The 16,885-nt window shown below is 45.3% G+C and overlaps 1 protein-coding gene across 1 annotated transcript in view; it reads left to right on the top strand.

Moving 5' to 3' along the window:
• The window catches only part of necab1 (N-terminal EF-hand calcium binding protein 1), a 362,049-nt gene that overhangs the window by 232,886 nt on the left and 112,278 nt on the right, over positions 1–16,885 (top strand). Inside the window, exon 7 of the mRNA XM_072467989.1 lies at positions 8,479–8,600. Coding sequence (XP_072324090.1) covers positions 8,479–8,600 — 122 coding nt within the window. The remainder of the gene's footprint in view (positions 1–8,478; positions 8,601–16,885) is intronic.

Consider the following 16,885-nt stretch of genomic DNA (forward strand, 5'->3'; position numbering starts at 1 on the left):
GGCCTTCAAAAGCATTTGTATCTCACTCTGCTAAATAAGGTTACTCCAGCACTGAGTTCAATTAGCCTTTTTGAGTTTGGGTCTACCACGTGTGTAAGTCACATCCCGCCCTTGTTTTCCGCCCTCTGGTGAAAATAGGATTTATCCAAAATGGGGCCAGGACTCCTGGATCATCATAGATGATCATAGAATTTACAGTGCAGAAGGAGGCCATTCGGCCCATCGTGTCTGCGCCGGCTCTTGGAAAGAGCACCCTACCCAAGGTCAACACCTCCACCCTATCCCCATAACCCGGTAACCCCACCCAACACTAAGGGCAATTTTGGACACTAAGGGCAATTTATCATGGCCAATCCACCTAACCTGCACATCTTTGGACTGTGGGAGGAAACCGGAGCACCCGGAGGAAACCCACGCACACACGGGGAGGATGTGCAGACTCCGCACAGACAGTGACCCAAGCTGGAATCGAACCTGGGACCCTGGAGCTGTGAAGCAATTATGCTATCCACAATGCTACCGTGCTGCCCATAGACAAGCTGCTAGTCACACATGTACATAGAACATAGAGTGCAGAAGGAGGCCATTCGGCCCATCGAGTCTGCACCGACCCACTTAAGCCCTCACTTCCACCCTATCCCCGTAACCCAATAACCCCTCCTAACCTTTTTGGTCACTAAGGGCAATTTATCATGGCCAATCCACCTACCCTGCACGTCTTTGGACTGTGGTAGGAAACCCACGCAGACACGGGGAGAAAGTGCAGACTCCGCACAGTGACCCAGCGGGGAATCGAACCTGGGACCCTGGTGCAGTGAAACCACAGTGCTATCCACTGTGCTACCGTGCTGCCCTAAGCACACCATTCTTAATGGCCCCAGGAGTTTTTTTAAAAGATTTTGGCTAGTCCAGTCTTTATTTTCCATTTCTAATTGTCTTTGAGAAGGTGATGGTGAGGTGCCTTCTTGAAGTGCTGCAGTCCACCTGGTGTAGGTATGCCCAATGTGCTGTTCAGCAGGGAGTTCCAGGATTTTGCCCCAGCAACAATGAAGGAATGGTGATATAGTTCCAGGTCAGGGCGGTGTGTGGTTTAGAGGGGAACTGACAAGTGGTAGTATTTCTATGCATCTGCTGCACTTGTCCTTCTAGATGGCTGAGGTACTGTGAATCTTAGTGAGCTGCTACAGTGTACCTTGTAGCTAGTATGCACTACTTCAGTGCATCGGTGGTGGAGGGAATGAATGTTTAAGGTGCTGAATGGATGCCAATCATGCAGACTGCTTTATCCTGGATGCTGTTCAGCTTCTTGAGTTATGTTGGAGCTGCACTCATCCAGGCAAGGGGAGAGTATTCCATCACACACCTGACTTGTGCCTTGTAGATGGTGGACAGGTTTTGGAGAGGTGGGAGGTGAGTTACTCTGCAGAGAGTTCCCACCCTCTGACCTGCCCTTTCAAAAAGCACATTTATATGGCTAGTCCAGTTCAGTTTCTGGAGGTTGGCGATGTTAATGGCTGAATGTCAAATGGTGTTGATTCGATTCATTATTGTTGGAGATTGTCATTGCATGGCACTAGAACAAAGGCTCATGCAACTACAAGGAGCCATGCACTGATCCAAACACACCAGGGGCTTTTCACAGTAACTTCATTTGAAGCCTACTTGTGACACAGATGCCAGATCACCATCTGAAGAGTTTGCCAAGATTTGAATTATCTGCCCTAAGAATGTTGGCAACTACTTGTTATTGTCCAGGTTTGACACAGGAGCAAGTTCCAAACAAGGAAATCAAGGAAGACATAAAGGCAAAAACCAGGGCATACCATACTGCAAAAGCTAGTGGTAAGCTAGTGGAAGGCTGGAGGATTGGGAGAACTTTAAGGTTCAGCAAAATGCTACCAAATATAAAATCAAAAGGGCTAAGCTGAATTATGAAAGGAAACTAGCAGAAAACATAAACACTGAGACCAAACACTCAGTATAGAGGAAGAGAATAGCTAAAGTAAATGTTGGCCCTTTAAGAAGGAGATAAATATATTTCTGATTTTAAAAACGGTTTAAAGGGATATGGGGAATAGGTGGGGAGGCGGATTTGAGATCAGGAAGAGATTAGCCATCATCTGATTGAATGGAGGAGCAGGCTCGAAGGGCTGAATTGCCTACCCCTGCTCTTAATTCCTATGTTCCACCATACTACCCCTGCAAATTCTAAATGGCATGTATCCGCACTCATGGAAGGCCATTGCAAAACCTACTATTATATTACTATTTCTGATAGTAATGTTGTATTGCTTTGTGCAATATAAGTTACTCACTTGCGTCTTCCAGAATGATCCTTAACTCGAAGTTGATTAACATTCATAGTCTTCCAATTAGAGCAAGTACTTTATTGAGTAACGTTGATGAATTAACTGTGAGTTTGTTCTCTCTCCAATGCTTAAACTAGATATTGAACAAGATTAACTAAGAAGTACTTTTGATTATTTACACCTGCGCTGAGCTGTCTCTGTCTGTGTCTGGTCACTAGCTACTGCTCCTGTGAAGAGGGTGATCCTTGCTTCCATGTTGATACATCTCTAGTGCTGCCGTCTAGTGATTGCTTAGTTGTAGTGTCTTTACATTAACCCCTTGTGTACATACAGATATGCAGATCACTATACCTACTGCTGTGAAATATTCAGTTTACAACGGTTCATTAATTCCACATGCAGCTCCATTGTGCTGGAGTGCAAGTACAATCAATCCTCCTGCGTGTCACAGATGTCCTATACCATGGAGACTAAAGGCCCAGCAATCGCTGGTCTACCAGCATGCTGTGACCTCACATTAGCGATAATCTATGGAATTCATTGGCTATCACAATACAGATTTACCTCAGAAATTACTCCTTTGACTTCCGTTCATGACATAACATTGAAATATCCAGAATGTTTTGACTAAGCTGGCAGTTTCAAAGGAGCTGCAACATTACACTTGTAGAGAATGCAAGACCATTAACTGATTTGGCAAATTTTGAGCAATGCAAATACTAGCAGCTACAAGAAGACACCAGTGAAAGATTCTAGACTACAGGAACCACTATCGAAGGATGGCCTGATTCAATTCAGCATGTCCATGACCACGTGAGACAATTTTGGTATTTCTGGGATGAGCTAAGTGTCTTCTGAGGAGTAATGTTTAAAGGAAGGCAAGTCATCATACCGGAGCTTTGCAACCTGATATTTTTCAAAAATTTCAACACTCATACATGGCATAGATTGAACATGAAAACTAATGAACAATGACATTGTAATCATCGTCAAGGAGTGCAAGATTTTCAATAGCATATGCTAAGTCAGCACAAATGATCATTAATCCCACATAAAGTTCCTACCCATCGTTGGTCCAATATTGCTTCTGACCTCTTTCGTTATCATCAACAACTTTTTTACCGAGCACGCTATTATTCAAGAATTGTACAACATGTCGCGCATACTCTTAAGTACTATTTTCAGTTTGTTTGGTGTGCCGAGAGAGATATTATGGATAATGGCCCGCAATGTATTGGTAAGACATTTCAAGACATGTATGAGAAGTAGAATATTGATCCCAGACCTTTAAAAAGTTTTTAAAAGACTACCGATGTCCTTCAGTGTGATTTAGACAAGTTGAGTGGGCTAATGAATGGCAGATACAGTATAATTAGGATAATGTGAGGTTATCCACTTTGGTAGCAAAAGCGGGAAGGCAGACCATTATCTGAATGGCGATAAATTAGGGGAGGGGAATGTGCTACGAGCCCTGGGCGTCCTCATACACCAGGCGCTTAAGGTAAGCATGCAGGTGCAGCAGGCGGCCTTCATAGCGAGAGGATTTGAGTACAGGAACAGGGATATCTTGCTTCAGTGCCAGAAAGAATGTTGTCACATGTTCTGCACAAAGGCTTGTGCCAATTTGTTGCTGGCCTCTCCATGCTACTGGCTGAATTGCAGTTCTTCAGCATCTGAAGTGAAAAAAACACAAGGGATAGGTTATGATAAAGGAAGTGATTGACAGCAAGAGATACATGCTTACATCATCTGAGATTTGTAAACCAGAACAGATTATGGGATGATGGGTTGGTGGGATGCGAGAAGGAGATTTAGATATACACATCGGGCTGGCTTCTCCGCTGTTGGGATGCTCCATTTTGTCAGCAGCCCAGGGGCTGCCCCACAATGGGAAACCCCATTGACCAGCCGGCGAAACGGAGAATCCCACCGGCGTGCTGAACCAGAAATCTGGCGCGATGGGACAGAGAATCCAGCCCATAGTAACACATTTAATGGTTTCATCGCTGCCACTGTCAGCCCTGCCACCTGCCACTCAGTCACAACTGCCCCAGTGATGGACAGCATCATTCCCTCCATCACAGGACATGGATCCATGCCTGTCTCCTACCAGTTAGGAACTGCTGCCTGCAGTCATGCGCCATCTTGGCCTGCAAGGGAGAGGGAAGTGTGTCAGTGAATGTGGTGCAATGTGTTGGCTGACTTGTCTATCATAATTAAATAATTGGTACTCTGTGCAAACAGTGTGAAGTGTGTTTGAGGCTTGCAGCAGTTTTAATTGCTGCACCATTAGTGGCCACAGCTTTAGCAACTCGTGGCTCTAATCTTTGTAATTCTCCTCCCTCAACCTTTCTATTTCTCTTCCTTTCCTCCATCCTTCCAGAGGTTCCTGGAAACCTAAAATAAAAACAAAAATGCTGGAAAAAGCCAGCAGACCTAGCAGCTTTTGTCAAGCATGGAACAGAGTTAACGTTTCAATGTATATGACTTTTTTTCTTTAAAACCTACCTCTTTGACCAAGCTTATATTGCCTCATGTGGCTTGGTATCTAATTTTGTTTTATAATCCTCTTGTGAAGCATGTTGGGATATTTTATGTTAAAAGTGGTATATAGATATATGGGGAAGATTCTCCGCCGGCGGGATGCTCCGTTTTGCCAGCAGCCTGGGGGGTATCCTGGTGGAGTGGGGCTGCCCCACAATGGGAATCCCCATTGACCAGCCAGCATAACGGAGCATCCTGCTAGCGGGGTGAAACAGAAATGTGGCGGGGCGGAGTAGCCAGCCCATGTTTTGTTGGATATGTGTGAGGGTTGCGTGGAGCTATGAATCTCAAATAGGAGTTATGGTTGATTCTGATTGTTGAGTGAAGGCAGGAGCAGTATGAGAAGCTAATTCATAGAATTTACAGTTCATGGCAGCATGGTGGCGCAGAGGGTTAGCTCTGCTGCCTCACGGCACCGAGATCCCAGGTTCAATCCCGGCTCTGGGTCACTGTCCGTGTGGATTTTGCACATTCTCCCTGTGTTTGCGTGGGTTTTACCCCCACAACCCAAAGATGTGCAGGCTAGGTGGATTGGCCACGCTAAATTGCCCTTTAATTGGAAAAAATGAATTGGGTACTCTAAATTTATTACAAAAAAAAGAATTTACAGTTCAGAAGGAGGCCATTCAACCCATCGAGTCTACACGGGCCCTTGGAAAGAGCACCCTATCTAAGCCACACCTCCACCCTATCCCCATAACTCAGTAACCCCACCTTAGCTTTTTGGATACTAAGGTCAATTTAGCATGGCCAATCCACCTAACCTGCACATCTTTGGACTGTGAGAGGAAACCGGAGCACCCGGAGGAAACCCACGCAGACACGGGGAGAACATGCAGATAGTCATCGAAGACTGGAATTGAACCCGGTATCCTGGAGCTGTGAAGCAACTGTGCTAACCACTGTACTACCGTGCCGCCCCTGTATCAATTTTAAGGATATGGAATTTGAAAATGCAATTGGCCACTGGTGAGGTCACTGTACTTCTTACAGCACTGTATCCTAGTCGTCAGGGCTACATTGCTAGTTGTCTATCTGCTATCACAGTGTCTGCACAGGGAGCCTGGTCCCATGTGGATAAAAGGATTTCTGTGCTACTGTCTGTGGTGTTAGGTGCTCTGAGGTACAGACGAACCAACACGGTTGCGATTGGTACAACGCAGTTTTATTCCAACTAGTTATTTACACATCTGACTTGGTACTCTGCACGTGGTGACTGTGTGAGTGTCTTGTTAATGAGGTCCTGGCCTTGTCCTGTCTCCAGATGGACTGGCCAGCAGGTGTCGTGTTTCTTGTCTTATACTGTGTCTGCTCTTGGCTGTGATTGGCTGTCGTGTTATGTGTGCTAATTGGTCTGTCTATCATGATGTGTGTGTTGTGATGTATGTTTGAATATCATGACACTGTCTACTTCCTGCCCCATGATTTTCTGTGCTGCATTTGAAAACATTGGAGCTGCTCTTGTTTTATTGCACCATCAGTTAGTGTTATTCGTGCTCAGAGTACCTTTCCTAGTTACCTCCAGCACCTGCTGCAGCCAAAATGCACCTCCACTTCAACAGATGCAGGTGGGTTTTAAGTGGTGTAAGCTTCAGACGAACTTGTGAATCCTTCTGAAGTGTGAAGCCGCTCAGAGCTAGTTGAGCACTGGGCTGCATGCTACGATCACTTAAATGAGCAGGCAGCACAAAGTTGTGGCACCTACATCAGAAGCAATGGTGTATATAAATCACACATCATGATGTTTAGGCCTGTTTTGGGGCCTTATATGATTTTTTTTACCATATTATTTTCAAGAAATAAGTGAAGGATTTAAGCCCCATCCTATTGACTATTGGATCCTTTTAGGTCGCAAACTTAGAATTGTAACCATTTTGCCAAATGCCCCCAACTATGGGTTGTATCTTACGTGCTCCCACTGTGCTTGTTGAGGGAGGGGGTGGGGGCAGGGGAGCAGCACACAAAATGGGGCGGGTGCCTATCCCAGCCCACCAACTTCTTGCTCACCCCCATAATTGGTGACCCACACATCATATAATCAAGGGTAAATTTGGCTTGTTATCAGATCAATTAGCCCTGATAATACTTTGCCCACACCATAAAATGGTTGGCGTGTGCAGTTGGATGGGAACAGGTAACCATTTTTTAACGGAGATCTTCAAAGGGCAGGGAGGAAGTCATGGGGGTTAAATATTTGGAACTGCCTTTTGCCGATTGGTGGGCAGTTCTTCTAAGATCAAAACTGCCCTTCCTTCTTTCCCACCAGCATGCAGGCTTGAACCTACCCCCTACATCATGGCACCCACCCCCTTCCACTGAACTTCCCACCACTCCCTGCCCAAGACCCCAGACTTACTAGCTCCAGGAATCCATAGCCGCCTTCTAACTTGTTGCAGTCATGGCAATGGGCAGTGAATTGCTCTTGGTGGCGTCAAGACTGATAGAGCTGTCGGCCAATGGACCTCCTACACATTGCATGGAGAAAGTCCTTCTTGGTCCTCATTTAACTAGTCCATAGCACTCTATGGTTGCAGTGTGGGTCAGAATGGAGCCCTACAATCCTTTTCTAGAGTCCAAGTGAAATAAACAGAGTCCTGCCAGGGTGCCCAGTTGCAGTGCCAAGGTGCCATCCTGGCAGTGCCTATGTGTCCAGGTGGCACTGCCAGGGTGCCAGGCGGGAATTACTGGGGTGCCCAGCTGCTGGAGGAGTGCCAGGGTGTCACCTTGCCCTGTCCCTGACCACCTGGGTGTCTCCACTGGCTTTGGAGCCCATCCAGATTCTGTTACAGGTGGTCCACGTTAGTGTTGGCCAGTATTAAACGGCGCTCTGGCGAGGTCTCCTGGGAATGGCTGGTGAACCTCGGGTGCCGGGTGAATCCAGAGTCTGGGTATTTAAATGAGCTATCTGGCTCATTTGCACCTGGATCCCCGTGGGGGCAATGGGGTCGCTGAATTGCACCCATAATAATTTTTCATTGGTAGATAACTTCTCTGAATTTCATCTGATTACCACACAATGGAAACATGTGAAACAGAGCTTTCTCCTCAGTGTCACTTGAAACAGGATATCAAATGATTCCTGTACATTCTGCAAACCGACTTGGAAATTGTGTCACCTGAACAGCTGAAGTCATAAATCATCTAGCTACATAATCGGTGGTTTGTTCATTACACATCCAGAGTTCACTGAGTTGCTTCAGGAGTTGTCATTCTTCAAACTTGACTTAATATTTATAAGGGTGATAAAACAAAACTAGATATGACACTCACTCTTACAACCAAAATTGTATTAAGTAATTAAATTAATGTACTGTTAATAAAGTGTTTCCATCCAGCAATTCATTTTATTTAGCCGAGAGTGACTTGTGTGGGATTTAACAGGCTATTGTAAAGTGAAGAAACAATGCTCCTGCAGCTTTTGTAAAGGATCTGGCTCCTATAGAGGAAGACAACAGAAATGCAGCTTTACCACTGCTCTCCTGAACAATTGACTAATTTTATCTTGACATGGACAATATGAAGCTGGATAGCATCATACTTTTTGGAGATATTTCTTTAACTCCTATATTTGGAAAGGCTAAGGATAAAATAAGCATGAAAACTAACTGCTATCCGTTATTTATAGACAGGGTCCAGTGAAGCCAGAGATCCTGTCAATTAACTGGTCAGGGAAACGATCCAGTCGGAGGCTTCAGAGAACTAGTAGCCTATCTCCAAACAATACCAATTTCAGCATCTTGAACTCAGGTATGGTGCTACCAGTCTGATAGTCCATGCTTTTTTTTTCAAAGTTAACATGAAAAAGCTTTTCCTCCAGATTGTGCTCCCAAATGTCTTTATTGGTGTGATGTACTTGTGGCCTAATTAATAAATATATATTCATAGTTGTAAAAGTGATACAATTATAACACCATTATTGGTGTTATAAATTCTTGCCAAGAATATATTCTAATACTTATTGCTTCTGTCATTACTAATATGTTTTATAAATACCTCATTAATAAATTTGTGCTGGGCATTAAACGTACATTCTTGCCCTCTGTATATGTAGGTAGTAGCAATTTCTTCCATGTTGATCAGCAAGGATCAAATAGGTTTTATTGTTAAAGTGTACATGTATGAAATGTAATAGCCAGACATTAAGTTCCTTAGCCCGTACATAAAGAAGAACTGTGAAAAAGTAGGCAGATGGCTCTGATTGCTAGCAAAAAATGGAGGCAATTATCCATAGCACTCCATTCAAACAAAGACAAAGATCTGGGCTGGAATTTTCCCATGGTCCCTACGGCAGGTTCAATGGTGTGGGTGAAGGGTTAGAATTTGGCGGGAATACAAAAACCAGTTGCACACATGCGTGAATTTCCTGCAGTATTTTCCCCTGGTGCCTGCCATGGCAGATCGGGAAACCCATTGGAGGCCGGTTTGAAACTGATTTGCCTCCCACTAATGGGATGTGATGAAGTCCCTACCAGAATCTTCCAGCCATTCCAGATTCTCCACGATGCCAGAGGAAAAACACGCTGGTCCAAAACACGTGTGGAGCAATTTGGTGTGTAGGTGTCAGAACCCATTGGGGCACACCTGAACAATGCCTGGGGGCGCTTCCAAAGTTTGGAATGGAGGCCACCAGCAACGCGGGATCCGGGAACACCATAGGGTGGGGGGGGGGCGGGGGGAACGCATCAATATGTGCACCTTCCAGATTCAGTGTCATCGAAGAGGTCAATCTTCCAGTCGCAGAATGTTCCTAGAGATCCATCTCCTTTCTCAGGAGGTCAATCTTCTATTTTCATTAGTGAGTCAGTGCTGTTGGTTGCCTTTTCGATATGATGGTGGGCTACGTGCCATCAGACCTATAATGTTCTTGTCGGATTGCCTGATTTATATGACAAGAACATATCTATTTAAAGCTATTAATGATTTATTAGCATTAACTGTGGGTCAAATATGTACAAAACAACAGATGAACAAGCAACCTCTCCCTCTCTCAGCTCCCTCGTCAGTCTGAGGCAGACAGGATCTCCTCCCATTTGGAAGCAAATAGATGTATTAGCGAGGGGCAGCACGGTTCTGTGAAGGGCAGGTCATGTCTCATTAACTTGATAGCATTTTTCAAGGAGGTCACAAAGATGATTGATGCAGGTAGGGCAGTGGATGTTGTCTATATAGACTTTAGTAAGGCCTTTGACAAGGTCCCTCGTGTGATGATGTGCATCACTGTAAATACATGTAAGCTAGACAGACACTAGAGGGAGCACCAGAAACATCACACACACACACTCAACCAATAGATAAGTTAGGTGGGAGGCGACCAATGGACATTCACGATACAAAAGGAGGTGACACGACCACAGGGGGGCATTACACCAACCTATACATAAAGGACACCACACACATGATCAGCCCCTTCGGCCAGTGGAGACAGTCAGTGAGGAGAGGCACAGGGTTGATTCATTATCACACCCACCACGTGGAAGACAGCAGCTAGTCAGTCAGTTTAGGTAGCTACAATAGGGTTAGCAGTAGTGTTGAACTCAAGTTATAAAAGTGTACATAGTGTAAATAAATGAGTTGAAGTTATTTACACGTCTCGACCTTCCTTGACAAATGCAACACAAGGAAGCCGCTTATGTTACAAAGGAAACATAACAAAACATGGTACCAGTAGTGAACTGCTTAAATCCAGATAGCCATACCTCAGCGTACAGTGACAACCAGCAATACCCAGGCAAGATGTAAGGGCTCCCGATTCCGCAGCCGCTCCAGTGCCACGGCGATCTCCACGAAAACTGGCAGCGATTCCGGCAGGCATTTGAATTCTACCTGGTGGCAGCCGAACTTAAAGAACTGGCTGATAATGAAAAAGTAGTTTCTCCTCACCATCACCGGTGCCAGAGCAGAAGAAATCTTTTAAAAATTCAAGTTCTCCAAGGGGCAAAACAGGTACGACTTCCAGGCAGTCCTGGACAAATTCGGCAAATACTGTGAGGAAAACACACTCCAATCGGCAAGGAAAGGTAAGAGAAGTGCCAGTACTCACCTCGAGGCCGAGGGCCCGGACCAGAGAGCAATTTGGGTCGAGCTCGGCGGCCATCTTGCTAAAGGGACTACACTAGCGCAGTTGCGCGAGAAGTGCGCAGAACCGGAAGGTTCGTTTGCGCATGCGCGAGACGCCGTGCATGCGCAATCAAGAAAACGGCCATCGGTAAAGGAACAGCGATCTGCGCATGCGCAATCGCTTCCTACGTGCTACGTCACGCGCGTCATGACGTCAGAGGCCCCAGACCGCATCAGTTTAAAGGGGAAACGTCCCAAATCAAAGAAAAAATCTTTTAAAGCTGTAAAACAACCTTAACCTGGAATGACAGCACAATGCCTCAAATTGAACCAGGAAATGAACCCTGCAACAAGCAGTTACCTACGCTCAAACCGATGATACCGACCTTTACATTTTTTCTGGACCTCGCGAGCCCAATGACAGCTCCATGGTCCTATACGACTATGACTCGGACAAACCTTTCGTGTTGCACATTGGTGACCCCCACATTGAATCCGACGCAGATGTGGATTCATTTTTCGGATTTGAGGATCTTCAACCCAGCAGATATGACGTCCCAACTCATCAGTGCAGGATGATGCTGCAGCCTGAAATTAAGAGACAAAAAACGGTACAAGCCCACAGAGAGCGGACTGCTGCCACACAGAGCGTGGTCCACGCCCCGCTCAGGGTTCCCGACTCTACGAAAGAAGACATGCCAGACTCCACACTGCAGTCCTTGCAGGAACAAGACGTGACTCCAGTGTCACAAGACTCCACAGCAAGATCGTGGACAGACTCCACAATTGCAGAAACACAAGACTCCAGAGCGCAGTCCTTGCATGAACAAGAAGTGACTCCAGAGTAACAAGCCTCCACAGCGAGCTCGTGGACAGGCTCCACGATAGAAGGAACGCAAGACTCCAGAGTGCAGTCCTTGCATGAACAAGAAGTGACTCCAGAGTCACAAGCCTCCACAGCAAGCTCGTGGACAGACTCCACAATTGCAGAAACGCAAGACACCAGAGCGCAGTCCTTGCACGAACAAGAAATGACTCCAGTGTCACAAGCCTCCACAGAGAGCTCGTGGACAGCCTCCACGATAGAAGCAACGCAAGACTCCAGTGCGCAGTCCTTGCAGGAACAAGACCACGAGGGTCTAGCAACCTGCTCTGACCAACTAGCGGGAGACGATGCAAGTCTGCCATGCTCACGTATACAGCAAGAAGGCTATAACAGTTTACCACGCTCCACTGCACAGCAGGACGACCATGACGGTCTATCATGCAACAATGAAGGGCACAGCGCTGATGACTGTTCAAGCCCAAATGAAGACAAGCCAAAGGAATCGCCTCTTCCAAGCCCGAAGAAAAAAGGATTATGCGCTGACCTTCAGGATCATTCTAGCCGAAGAGATATTAATAATGCTGCACAGTCACAGAAGGATGCTGAGGATTTGCTAAAGAAATTGCTTGTATGTCTAACTTGCAAGGAGCAGACTGAAAATTGCCATTGCTTTAGTACGGATCGAAAAAATGGACAAGACATTGATCCTCATTTAATGGAAATAACACAACCTGAATCATATCTACAGCAGGGACAATTGTCTCCCTTCAACACAAAACCGCAAAGTCCCAACTTCAGAGACCAGCAGTTAGTCAGTAATGACTCTTCAACCACTGATGGGAACATTAATCGCATTGAACCTCTGCACACTCCACTGATAAATGAGCAGAACATTGGAGCAAGAATCCTGAGGACACCGACATCGAGTAGCCAGATAAAGCACTTAAAACCCGCAGCAGTTTCAAATGAACCAATTGTGCTTTCCAGTGATGGTGAAGATGCAGATAAGGTTGACCCGATTATCCATTGTACCACATTAACTCCAGAGATTAAGCATTTATGTCTGGGGAGTAGAATGTGGGCAATTGAGAACAGTAAAAGAGAGACTGTGACTGTGCCAGTCCCAGCAAAATCAGAGCCAGAGACTATGAAGTCATGTACATTAGAAAAGGATGCATATGAAGTAACTAAGGAGAAAATTGAAATGGACTGTTCTTTGGAAACTAGTACAATGACGAAAGAAACATTGGATCTAACATTTGATGCCCTACATATGGGAGAAATTGAGGGAAATGAACAAGGTTCTGTAATGTCTGGGGGAAGATTTAAAATTCCAAAGAAGAAAAGCCCAAATGAAGGACAACGGCAAGACAATGACAGTCCACCCACATTGTTTGCACCACCAGATGAAAACTCTGACAATTTACCCAACCTTAGTGAGCAGCAAGCAGCTACTGAGGATCTACCACGGTATGTGAAACGAGTGACGACAGCATCCCACTTCCCATGCAAAAGGTGCAAAGTGACAGACCTCAACTAGTGCGTACAGAGGCACTCGACGATTACGGTGAGACCACTGGTGACTCCGGTGACACCACACTACTTCCACCCTCAATTGCTCGAACCTCTCCACTAGTCAATGCATTCCTGCATGTTCCGACTCCAGACGTGCAGCTTCAAGAAATCTCAGCTGACTCCAGTGAACCTGCTAAGACTCCGGACGGGGAGCATCAACAAAAAACAGACCAGACTCCAGATGGGGAGCAACCAAACGCCGACTCTGATTCACGTAAGCCAGACTTTACTCCAGACAGGCAGTGTCGCAACCTCAGTGATGGCACACTCAGGGTGACAGCAGATGCCACAACGACATGAGATGGATCACGTGACAATCACACTGGGTCAGCAATAACAAGCAGCAGCTACAGTCCAAGAGGAATACCAATTTTCACCACAGCTATGTCCACACATTTGTTCCACACCGACAGTGCGGCCAATGACAGCTCATGCTGGACAAACCCAGTATTCAAGCCTGCAGCAGCCAGCAGTCTATGCAGCATATTCTCAAACAGGCCAGCACTACGGATTGCTCACTAATGGAATCAAGACCGAAGGAGGACTACCGCCAACGCAATCTGCACTACAGACTGGATGCCTTAGTTACTGCCCAGGATGTGCTGCACCACAGCCTGGCCAGACAGCATATTCCTATCAGATGCAAGGTTCTAGTTTCACACCATCACCAGACATTGATGCGAGAAGCAATTCTGTCTCCAAATCGACATGCTTCAACGCTTCTCAACAGAATCACCCTTCCAGCACAGCATGTGGCCAGAACGAATATGCATAGTCTCATTCGACTTCAACATCTGGCACATCCATGACCTCGAATGATACTGTTGATGGCACCTCTTCAATGTCAACGACCTATCAGCTACAAGATGCCATCCGACAGCACCACCACAAACATAAAAAGAAAAAAAGAAAAAGACTCCAAAGCGGACAGCGCAGTGATTCGACCACTTCTTGGTTCCTGTTGATGGCATTCATAACCAAGAGAGACATTTGACCATGATGATTGATGGTTTATGGCTTATGAATGATTTGGACTTATTGTTTAATCACCGTTCCCATGACTTGTATAATATACCTTACCTTCTCTACCTATTCATTGTTCAGAAAATATGAACATATAAAAAGGGGAGGATGTGGTGATGTGCATCACTGTAAATACATGTAAGCTAGACAGACACTAGAGGGAGCACCAGAAACATCACACACACACACTCAACCAATAGATAAGTTAGGTGGGAGGCGACCAATGGACATTCACGATACACAAGGAGGTGACACGACCACAGGGGGGCATTACACCAACCCATACATAAAGGACACCACACACATGATCAGCCCCCTTCGGCCAGTGGAGACAGTCAGTGAGGAGAGGCACAGGGTTGATTCATTATCACACCCACCACGTGGAAGACAGCAGCTGGTCAGTCATTTTAGGTAGCTACAATAGGATTAGCAGTAGTGTCAAACTCAAGTTATAAAAGTGTACATAGTGTAAATAAATGAGTTGAAGTTATTTACACATCTCGACCTTCCTTGACAAATGCAATACAAGGAAGCTGCTTATGTTACAAAGGAAACATAACAAAACACCTCGTGGCAGACTGGTACAAAAGGTGAAGTCACACGGGATCAGGGGTGAGCTGGCAAGATGGATACAGAACTGGCTAGATCATAGAAGGCAGAGAGTAGCAATGGAAGGGTGCTTTTCTGATTGGAGGTCTGTGACTGGTGGTGTTCCGCAGGGATCAGTGCTGGGACTTTAGATTTCACTGTATTTTTTTCTACTGTGGTACCGGGAGGCTTGGTTGCTGCTGGTGGTGATGCCGAGTTACTCAAGCTTCCTGTTCTTGGTGTGCATATAGGTGGCATAGCAGTCAAGGGCATTCAGCCTCTGATCTCCGGGTAAGCGTTCTCCAAGGCGATCTTCAGGACGCGCGACAACGCAGAATCGCAGAGCAGAAACTTATAGCCAAGTTCCGCACACATGTGTGCAGCCTCAACCGGGACCTGGGATTCATGTCGCATTACATTCACCCCCCACCATCTGGCCTGGGCTTGCAAAATCCTTCCAACTGTCCTGGCTTTAGACAATTCACACCTCTTTAACCTGGGGTTACCCCTATCTCTGGATATGTAAACACTTAATTAACTGCAAATGCTCGCATTCTAAGCATTGTCTTGCATCTTTGAATTTGGCTATATATATGTTTCTGGAACATACCTCTTCATTCACCTGAGGAAGGAGCAGTGCTCCGAAAGCTAGTATTTGAAACAAACCTGTTGGACTTTAACCTGGTGTTGTAAGACTTCTTACTGTGCTCACCCCAGTCCAACGCCGGCATCTCCACATCATGAATAGGATGGGAATAGAGGGTTACGGACCCCGGAAGTGCAGAAGATTTTAGTTTAGTCGGGCAGCATGATCGGCGCAGGCTTGGAGGGCCGAAGGGCCTGTTCCTGTGCTGTACTCTTCTTTGTTCTTTGTTCTTTAATATTTTTAAAACTGGTTTAACAAATATATAGAACAGCAAGCATGCTATGTACAAATAGTCCAAAACTACAAATTGAGTCGATCAGGTTTTCTTCTGAATCTGGTTGATCTTCTCAAAGTTTGATGTTGCTGCTTGGAATTTGTCGATTCAATGTTCCCCATTACATTCTCATGCTCAGGAACTGCTGAACTATCTGACACTGCAGCCGACGTTGATTCTGACGTAGATTCGTCATCCATCGCATTGCTGTGAAAGTCTTCTCTGGTTTTCAAGAGCCCGAGACAATTTCTTCTTAAAACCAACCGTTCCTCTGTCTGTACATTGTAGGAATGAGGAGCTACTTTTTCAAGTACAATGGCTTTTTTCCGTCAATTGCCTGAATCTTCTACTCTCGCAATGTCACCAGTACTCAGAGGTGGTAAAGTTCTAGACACTCTATCATAGACACTCTATCTTTTGTTTTGCTTTAATGCTTTGCATTTCCTGCAGTACTATTGCATTCTCCTCCTTTTCCAAGTATGGAAGTGTGGTACACAACCTTCTATTCATGAGTAACTGCTGGTGATCTATCATGTGACAATGGTAACGTTTTGTAATGGGATTTCATGAGAATTTGGATCAGATTGGCTATCAATTGCTTTCTGTAATGTTTGTTTTACAATATGTACACTTTTTTCGTTAAGATCTCTGGAATCCATGCCCATATGAGCATCACCATTTTTAGATTCAAATATACCATGGTAAGTTCTTCTATCTTCTTGATAAGTTAAGTTTTCATATTTGATGCGGATGGTAGGATAGAAATGAGATTGACATGCAGATCTACATATTCAGCAATTTAATTGCTAATAGTTTGTATCGGTGCTTTTGATAATGCATCTTCTTTAAATTATATCTCATTGGCAAATGGTAGTGCACTAAAATCAGTGAACACATCATTGAATTTGCTAATAATGTTCTCAGAATCGTTGGAGTGTTGATCCAATCCTTTCTGGATGCTATATACCTAATTCTAGACCTAATTCTTCACAGGATTGAACACCTAATAATGAATCCAAGCCCACGGTAACAATACAGAATGG

The sequence above is a fragment of the Scyliorhinus torazame genome, chromosome 11 (assembly GCF_047496885.1).
Source record: "Scyliorhinus torazame isolate Kashiwa2021f chromosome 11, sScyTor2.1, whole genome shotgun sequence".
In the NCBI taxonomy this organism is placed as follows: domain Eukaryota; kingdom Metazoa; phylum Chordata; class Chondrichthyes; order Carcharhiniformes; family Scyliorhinidae; genus Scyliorhinus; species Scyliorhinus torazame.